We start from the raw sequence: 9,746 nt of genomic DNA, 5'->3' as shown, positions 1-9,746 counted from the left end.
TTTTTCAAAATTTTCAGTCTTTTTCGTTTATTGCAAACAATAAAAAAAAAAAAAAAAAAAAAAAAAAAAAAAAAGTGATGATCAAATAACACCAAAATGTCTATTTGTGTGTAAAAAAAAAAAAAAAATATACGTTTTTGTATGGGTACTGTGCTGGATGGCTGCACAAGTGCTAAATGGCAAAACATGGGTAAAATCTTCTCAAGATTAAATGGTTAATATATCTGTACCTTTTTAGGATTTTTTTTTTTTTTTTTTTTATATATAAAGCTGTTTTATTACTTTTTTTTTTTTTTGCCCATTGTTTTACCTGATTGATCCTGCCCCATTTTAAAAACTGGCCACGCTAAGCATCCATGGTGGCATTGTCAGTTTGTGTCCTCTCATCTGAGGTGCAGACAAGCTGTGCAAGCACACCGCATACCTATATCTTCCATGGTCAGTGTAGCCACACCCCCACCCATCCCTTCTCTCTTGATAGACAGCGGCTTCCTGAGTCAGCCTTGCTGTGAAGCAATGTCTTCAGTCATGTGTTTTTTTTTTTTTTTTTTTTATTATATATATTTATAAGCTATACATATTTAACTATTTTTAATAATGAATATAGACTAACTTTCATTTATAACTACTAGAAATTAGAACTATTAGAAATCATTCTAATGTGTACCATGCCCATTTGGTCGGCATCCCTTTGCTTTAATTTACAATGCAGGAGGGGAGAGGTCAAAGGTCTCCTCATATATTTGGAAGTTCAACAATAAAGTGTATGTATAACACATTTGCTCCCTCTTGGTCTGTTAAACAAGTCATTGAAAGCATTTTATTACATCTTTTTAACAAGCGCAAAAAACTAGCTGTTCATCCAGCCCTGATCTTGTGGGCTGGTAACTTCCTGTACTCTCTGCCTCTGGACTGTTATCAGCAATTTCCTGCTTTCTCTATGGACTACAAAACGCCTCCTGCTGTCATGGAGAAGAGAGAGGGGTGATATGTAGTCCTAACATACTCCCTTTCCTCCGGCGACAGTGCTGCTTAGTATGGTTGTCACCTTAGGACAGGCAGTGAATTAATGGCAGAGTTGCAAGGTTGGCATGAAGGAAGAAGGTGGGGGGGGGGGGGGGAATTGAATGCAGCCACCACATGTAAGGACTGGTAAGCAGCAATGATATCTGTTTTTGTTCTTGGGTTTATGTCAAGGTTGATTTAAAGTGGATGTAAACCCGATTCATGAAATTTGACCTAGGCACATGTAGCTGTAGTGTTTACTTATCTCTCTACAAAGCCCTAAGTCCCGAGTCTTTCTGCTGCTTCTTTCTTCTGTTATCAGCATAAGTTCTCCAAGACAGGAGATAAAAGCAGCTGGAAATTTTGTGTCTGGGTGGGTGCTATAAAATAGCAGCAAGCTTGTCTTGTCACAGTACAGCTCTGAAAGTATCTCCTCTGGGGGGTGCCTTTCCAATCGCTGTCACACAGTGTAAGCCAAGAATCCACTCCCACTGCTGAATGAGGAAGTACAAATTCTACCACGTTGTTATAATTTCAAAGAATATGCATGTAAAACTTGCGTAGAGAGATTGTTTAATCTGTGTGAGGCTTTACACTTCACTAGGTGTAGGAGAGGGTTTACATCCACTTTAAGGCAGATGCAGCTTACTTTCAGGTGTATTCATCTTGCATTTTTAAATTGGTTTGAGAACCTTCAGAGTTCATTGGCTGAGGCATTTTACCTCCTGACCTGCGTTTGACCACTTCCTAAGCCACATAAACCACCGTCAAGCCTCACTTTTGCTTTTCCATTTTATACGTGTGCCCAACACTGTGGTATAGCTAGGAAAGAGGAGATTGAGGAACATCAATGCCCTGATCTCTGCTGTGACTAATGAACCCAGAAATAAAGAATGCCACTTCCGCTTTCAGAGTGGTCATCTGGATGCTACAGCCTGGTAAGACACTAATCAAGTACAATCTATACTTGATTAGCTACGAGACCCCTGATGTCTCCATAAAAAGGACCTGTCACTGACCCAGGGCTATGACATAGGGGGCTTGTTAGCTTTTATTACTCCCTGTGGTAGCACTAGGTATGTCAAGTTCTTGTATGGGCATCTTTTAACAGGAAGACGCTTCAGAGTGTTTCCTTCAAGGATTCAATCTTCCAAGAGCCTTGTCTGTGGGGTAAGCTCTTGGATGTCAAGGCAGTACCTGCATTGTTTTGTGGGAAGCAAATAAATGCATGTGTGTGGAGAGGGACACCCAGGTTCAGCGTTAAGTGGAGTTCTGTAGTCCAGCAGAGGAAAACTGAAGCTGGTCTGACTACACTGCTGGGGGATGATAAAGAGATAAAAAGTATATGTATTTGAGATGAACTGCTTTTTTTATGTTTTGGCCACACATTCCTAAATCTATATTTATATATTTCAGATGCTGGATGTGTATGACATTCTTCCATTTGATAATCCAGATGGTGGGGTTTGGAAGCAAGGTTTTGACCTAAGCTATGATGAACATGAATGGGATAATGAGATTCTTCAGGTTTTCCTTGTGCCTCACTCCCACAATGACCCAGGTAAAGTATGAATGTAGGCTTATTCTGAAGTAGAACAGGCAATCAGAAATGTAATTGTACACAATAGGTGCTAACAGTTTCTTTCTCCTTGGGTGCGTTTTCCTTATGAAAAAAAAAAAAGGAGAAAAATCTAAATGACGGTAACCTCAAATATGCAGCATGTGGTGGAATTTTTTCTTGTGCTCTTGTTCAGTGAAACCTAGATTGATAGCAGAAAGTCAGTCATTTTCTTTTAGATGAAATTGTTGCAGATTTTCTCTTAATAAAGAGCATTTACAAACATGAAGACCATTTCCTGGTTTACCTGATCTGGTGATATGTCCATCTTTGTGCCACAAATCAGAATTTGGTTTGATTTTTAAATACTCTGCCATTATTTAGAAAGATTCTTATATTGACTTGTTTATTATCTGGAATTGGCTAAAATGCATTGACAATTCTAAATAGGAACTTTGAGTGTCACTTGCCGTGGTTGAGAAGTGAAAGAAATGCATTTTGGAAACAACTGTAGCTTTGGTCTAAGAAATGTAAAGCTGAACTCTAGGCATATGGCCTGATGTACAGATGAAATATTTTTTGGAAGCTGTTCTACCTGCCAAAAGGCTAATTTCTTCTCTCGTTTTTTTTCTGATACTTAAAGTGGTTGTAAACCCTTACAACACACTTTGACCTACAGGTAAGCCTAGATTAAGGCTTACCTGTAGGTCAAAGAAATATCTCCTAAACCTACACGGTTTAGGAGATATTTGCTGAAAGGCAGGCACCGCTGTCTACGGCGCATGCGCCATAGACAGCGGCGCGTAGGCGCACTGAGTGCACCGCGGTCAACGGCGATATGCCTTGAGTGGCGGCTCCCGTGCGCATGCGCGGGAGTGACGTCATCGCGGCTTCGCCGAATGACAGCGGCGGAGCGGCGAGACCTACCGAGAAGATGGATGCGCCGGACTACAGGGGACAGCGGTGACATCACTGGCTCCTGTGTCAGGTAAGTGACACATAATGGACTACTATGCGATGCATAGTGGTCCATTATGCTTTACCTTTGCAGGGAATGAAAGGAAGTAAACTCATCAGGGTTTACTTCCTCTTTAAACAGTTCTGCTACACAGCACAGCCGTGTCTAGCAGGGCACTAAACACTTGTGTTAAAATCATTGTAATCCCGCATACAGTACTATCCTGCAGAAGTTTATTATAATGCTCAAAAATGTTCTGTGTGCATTTTGACCTCTGACTTCTGCTTAGTGTGCACAAACAGTGCACCATTGTGGTTGCATGCGCCAGGCCACTTGCCCTGTCACAACTATTATATCCTTTGAATGTAGTGATCCCCAGCCTCAGGGTTTCCTAAGCAAACACTACTTAGGGTGGTGACGTCCAAAGCCAGACAGAGCTGTAATGGAGGAGAGACGCCAGGCACAATTGCTTTCCTAAACCGAAACCCTGTCTGTATGCTTACGCAATCTTCAAAGTGACAGCTGCCACACATACCCAATCCTGGCTCCCCTGCACAATGATAGCAGGTCTGATTCTTTGTACCCTTGTGTACTTGTTTCAATCAATACAGAAAATTTTGTGAAAATTTTTTTTTCTGTTAAATTTTTTTTGTAAATAAGTAAGTTTTTTCTTCAATGACTGGCACTGGATGTCCAGTGGGGACATCAGCGGGGGGCTGCACCTATAAACAATAGACAAAAAAAGCGGCTGAAAGCTAGCGCGGCTTAACGTGCATTGAATTCAATGCAAAACGCAGAAAAAAAATATCACATTTTTAACGCTGCTTTTTTCCTGGCGTCTGCACTAGCTTTACAGCCCGTTTTTATTAAATGTCCATGTTTATGAGGCCTAAATGTTTGGGTTTTTTTTAACTGTGAAGCAAATAACAAATAGGACAAAATGGCAGAAAAATAACTCCACCCCCTTTAAAGTCAGTACTTTTGCGGCTGTCACAGCTCCAAGTCACTTTGGATAAGTCTCTGAGCTTGCCACATCTTACCACTGGGATTTTTGCCCATTCCTCCTTGCAAAACTGCTCCAGCTCCTTCAAGTTAGCTGGTTTGCGCTTGTGAACAGCAATCTTTAAGTCTGACCACAGATTTTCTATTGGATTGAGGTCTGGGCTTTGACTAGGCCATTCCAACACATTTACATGTTTCCCCTTAAATCACTTAAGTGTTGCTTTAGCGGTGTGTTTTGGGGTTATTGGCCTACTGGAAGGTGAATCTCCATCTTAGCCTCAAATCACACACAGAGTGGTACAGATTTTGCTCAAGAATATCCCTGTATTTAGCACCATCCATCTTTCCCTCAACTCTGACCAGTTTCCCCGTCCCACCTGCTGAAATACATCCCCACAGCGTGATGCAACCCCCATGTTTTACTGTGGGGATGGTGTACTTTGGGTGATGTGTTGAGTTTGTGCCAGACAAAGCATTTTCTTTTATAGCCAAAAAGTAAAATTTTAGTCTCTTCAGACCAGAGCACCTTCCTCCATACATTTTGGGAGTCTTCCACATGCCTTTTCACAGACCCAAAACGTGCCATTTCGTTTTTTTGCTGAAAGTAATGGCTTTCTTCTGGCCACTCTGCCATAAAGCCGAAATCTATGGAACGTACGGCTTATTGACGTCCAGATACTCCAGTCTCTGCTGTAGAACTCTGCAGCTCCTCTGGGGGTTACCTTAGGTCTCTGTGCTGCCTGATTAATACCCTCCTTGCCAGCCCATGAGTTTTGGTGTGCAGCTGTCTTTTGGCAGGTTTGCTGTTTTGCCATGTTCTTTGCATTTGGTTATGATGGATTTGATGGTGCTCCTAGGGATAATCAAATATTTATTTATTCATTTTTAAATGACCTAACCCTGACTTATACTTCGCAACAACATTGCCTCTTGCTTAGGTATTACAGCCTCCGGGGCCTTTCAAAAAAGGTGTGTCTATGTAATGACAGATCATGTGACACTTAGATTGCACACAGGTGGACATCATTTCACTAATTATGTGACTACCGAAGGTAATTGGTTGCACCAGAGCTTTTTATGGGCTTCATAACAAAGGGCGTGAATACATCCGCACATTCCAACTTTCAGTTTATTTTCTGAAAAATAGTTTAATGTGTATATATTTTTCAAATTTTACTTCACCAACTTAGACTATTGTGTTCTGATCCATCACATATAATTTAGATTACAGCCTTTATTTCAATGTTTTTTTTCAATGTAACAAAATGGGTAAAAAGCCAAGGGGGGTGAATACTTTTGCAAGGCACTGTGTATAGATATGTATGCGAGATCTTTCAAGCAGGCAATCCAACAATGTGTGTGTTCAGAGAATGGTTTTTAATCATTAAAAATGAAGCTTCACATGAAAATATTGTCAGTTTCCATTTCAGCACTATGGTTAGCCTCAGTGAAAGAATTAGGCTTATGGGGATTTTAAGTTTATCTGTGGAGACAATATGCAAATAAAGCAAGACAGACATTAGAACTGTTACATAAAAGTCTATTCCATGTCTGTTCAAAAATATAGGTCAACCAAGCGTATGGTAGAACGTTAATATGGTTTGGGCTGATAACATGTTTTAAAGTTCTTTTCTTAGCTGTCCTTTTACAGAATGTGGGTACCCATTTATTACATTTTTAATTCTCCCAGGGAATTTTTGATTAAATGGTTTGAAATCGAATTTTCAGTTGGTTAGGTTTCATTACTTGTTTCACTCTTTGCAATCCACAAGGTGTAACATCTGCTGGTTTTGGTTATATTTTTTCTGGTATTGCTATTTAAAAGCCTAGGGTGTGAATTGGTAAGGTTAAGAAGAATTTTCATTTTAAATGGTAATTACTAGCTCCTGGGCATATTTACATTTTTACATAAATGCCTATTTTTAAGTAGTTAAAAGGTGCTAGGGAGGCAGTAAATATTTTTGTTAAATGTATGACTATTAGACCTATGGAAAAATTAAAGAACATAACCCTAAATCTATTCTTTTTGTTCTGAGTGTAGGGTAATGGTTTTGCCTGTTTTTAACCACTTCAGCTCCGGACCAATAAACACCTTAAGGACCAGAGGTCTTTTTGCAATTTCGCACTAGGCTGCTTTAACTGGTAATTGCGCGGTCATGCAATATTGCACCCAAACGAAATTTGCGTCCTTTTCTTCCCACAAATAGAGCTTTCTTTTGATGGTATTTGATTGCCTCTGCGATTTTATTTTTTATTTTTTTTTTTTTTTTTTTGCGATATAAATGGAAAAAGAGCGAACATTTTGAAAAAAAAAGATATTTTCTTCTTTTTGTTATAAGAAAAATCGAATAAACTAAATTTTAGTCATACATTGAGGGCAAAATTTATTCAGCCACATGTCTTTAGTAAAAAAAATGTCAATAAGCGTATATTTTTTGGTTTGCACAAAAGTTATAGCGTCTACAAACTAGAGTACATTTTCTGGAATTTACACAGCTTTTAATTTATGACTGCCGATCTCATTTCTTGAGGTGCTAAAATGGCAGGGCAGTACAAATCCCCCCCAAATGACCCCATTTTGGAAAGTAGACACCCCAAGGAAATTGCTGATGGGTATGTTGAGCCCATTGAATATTTATTTTTTTTGTCCTAAGGGATTGAATAATGACAAAAAAAAAAAAAATTTTTTTACAAAAAGTTGTCACTAAATGATATATTGCTCACACATGCCATGGTTATATGTGGAATTGCACCCCAAAATATATTCCGCTACTTCTCCCGAGTATGGGGATACCACATGTGTGGGACTTTTTGGGAGTCTAGTCGCGCACGGCACCCCGAAAACCAATCACCACCTTCAGGATTTCTAAGGGTGCAAATTTTTGATTTAACTCCTCACTACCTATCACAGTTTCGAAGGCCATAAAATGCCAAAATAGCACAAAACCCCCCAAAATGACCCCATTTTGGAAAGTAGACACCCCAAGCTATTTACTGAGAGGCATGTTGAGTCCATGGAATATTTTATATTTTGCCACAAGTTGCGGGAATATTACAAACTTTTTTTTTTTTGCACCAAGTTGTCACTAAATGATATATTGCTTACACATGCTATGGGCAGAAGTCAAATTACACCCCAAAATAAATTCTGCTGCTTCTCCCGAGTCCGGGGATACCACATGTGGGGGACTTTTTGGGAGCCTAGCCACGTACGGGACCCCGAAAACCAAGCACTGCCTTCCGGATTTAAATATAAAATGCTACCAAAAAACCTGTTAGCGATGGCAGGGATCAGGCCTGACTCTGCGATCGCTGCAGTTATGTGTTTAGTGTTTTGTAAGTGACAGTGATCGATCGATACTGCACTTGGGTGGGCTGGGCAGAGGGGCAAAACGCAGGTGCCAGCAGGTATCTGGGCTGATCCCGATAACAATGCGTTTTTTTGGAACCCTAAACTGCTGGGGACGCTAATATAGATCTGATCAGATCAGATATTGATCTGTTCAGATTCTATAGCACTACGGGAGGTGTATGCTTTGCGTGTGGGTGTTAGCGGTACTGGCACTAACCTAGCGCTGCCTGGGGCGACGCAGACCCTGACCCTAAAACCTAATTGATATCACCCGCCGGGTGATCAGGGGGTTAAACCTTTATTGGGTAATAAATGGTGGGTGCCCTGATGCTATAAAAAACAAACTAACCAGAGTCACCCGTAACACTTATACGGTGATCAGTGGTGAAAGGGTTAACTAGGGCAATCAGGGGGTTCAAATTTTTATTAGGTAGTATATGGGGGTCCCTGGTGCTATATAAAAACCTGACGGGGAACCTAAATAACTAACTGGCTAACCAGCGTCACCAGTGACACTTATACTGTGATCGCTGGTGAAAGGGGGTGAAAGGGTTAACTAGCAGCAATCAGGGGGTTAAAACCATTATTGGGTAGTATATCGGGGTACCTGGCGGTGAACCTAAAAAAATAACTAGCTACCTAGCGACACTAGCGACACTGATGCAGCGATCAGAAAAATTATCGCTTAGTGACACTGGTGAAAGGGTTAACTAGCGGAAATCAGGGGGTTAAAACCATTATTGGGTAGTATATCGGGGTACCTAGCGCTATAAAAACCTGGCGGTGAACCTAAAAAAATAACTAGCTACCTAGCGACTGTAGCGACACTAATGCAGCGATCAGAAAAACGATCGCTTAGTGACACTGGCAAAAGGGGGTGAAAGGGTTAACTAGCGGCAATCAGGGGGTGTGTGCCTGTGTGTACCTACATGTCAGTGTAGTGTTGGTGCACACTTACTATTAGTCTTCTCCTCGTAGTCCGGTCAAAAAGACCGCCCCGAGGAGAATGACATCACTTCCTCCTTCCTATGTAAACAATACACAGTGGGAGGAAGCTTCTCATTGGCCAGGAGCGATCCAGAGGGGGTGGCCGAAAACCAACGGCCATCCCCTCATCACGGAGCGCTCCTGGAGCGAACCGGACCGCCGTATCCAGCGGGAGGGGGTCCGATTGGACCCCCCACCCGCTGGAAGGCAGGCACGTACATCTACGTGATTGTGCCTGCCTGTGCCATTGTGTTGACGTACGTTAGCAATACGGCGGTCCTGAAGTGGTTAAAATGTATGATCACCGATCATGACCCATTTTTCTACTACCAGTTCAATGCTAGATGATTCCTCTGAAGTCAGAAATCGTATGGTGTCCGAATCAGTGTGTGGATAAGAGACCAGTAAATCACAATCTTCTTTCATCTTCTACAGCCCCAATTCCTAAACAGAAACTTGGGATGCTGCGCAAAATATACACAAATACAGAATACAATGATATCTCAAACTCTTATTTTATTCACAATAGAAAATATATCAAATGAGTAAATGTAAATGAGTATGAGTAAACATTCCATTTTGGTAAACAAATAAGGTCATTTTGAAATTCATAGCAGCAACATCTTTCAGAAAGTTGGGCCATGGTGTGTAGCAATCCTTCTTTTAGGCTGCATTCACACCTGAGCGTAGCGTTTTCAAGCAGAAAATTGGGCGATTTTGCAGCGGTTTTTGTGGCGTTTTTACCACGATTCACTGCGTTTTTTACCTCGATTTTGTGCTGGCCAAAAGGTCACCGATGTTAAAAGAAGAAAAACGCCCAGATCTGCTCGATTCGAGCGACAAAAAAGGGTCCGGAACTTGTTTGAGCTTCAGGCGTTCGGCTT

General features: G+C 41.0%; 1 protein-coding gene across 1 annotated transcript in view; it reads left to right on the top strand.

The window, feature by feature from the left end:
• MAN2A1 (mannosidase alpha class 2A member 1) overlaps nt 1–9,746 on the top strand; it is a 215,037-nt gene that overhangs the window by 58,113 nt on the left and 147,178 nt on the right. The window contains exon 3 of the mRNA XM_077462300.1: nt 2,422–2,566. Within this exon, the coding sequence (XP_077318426.1) occupies nt 2,422–2,566 (145 nt within the window). The remainder of the gene's footprint in view (nt 1–2,421; nt 2,567–9,746) is intronic.

This window comes from Lithobates pipiens, unplaced genomic scaffold, assembly GCF_037356315.1.
Source record: "Lithobates pipiens isolate NorthernLeopardFrog02 unplaced genomic scaffold, aLitPip1_a1.2 Scaffold_3, whole genome shotgun sequence".
Lineage (NCBI taxonomy): Eukaryota > Metazoa > Chordata > Amphibia > Anura > Ranidae > Lithobates > Lithobates pipiens.
Note: the sequence above shows the minus strand (reverse complement) of the source record. Positions and strands in the feature narration are given on the sequence as shown.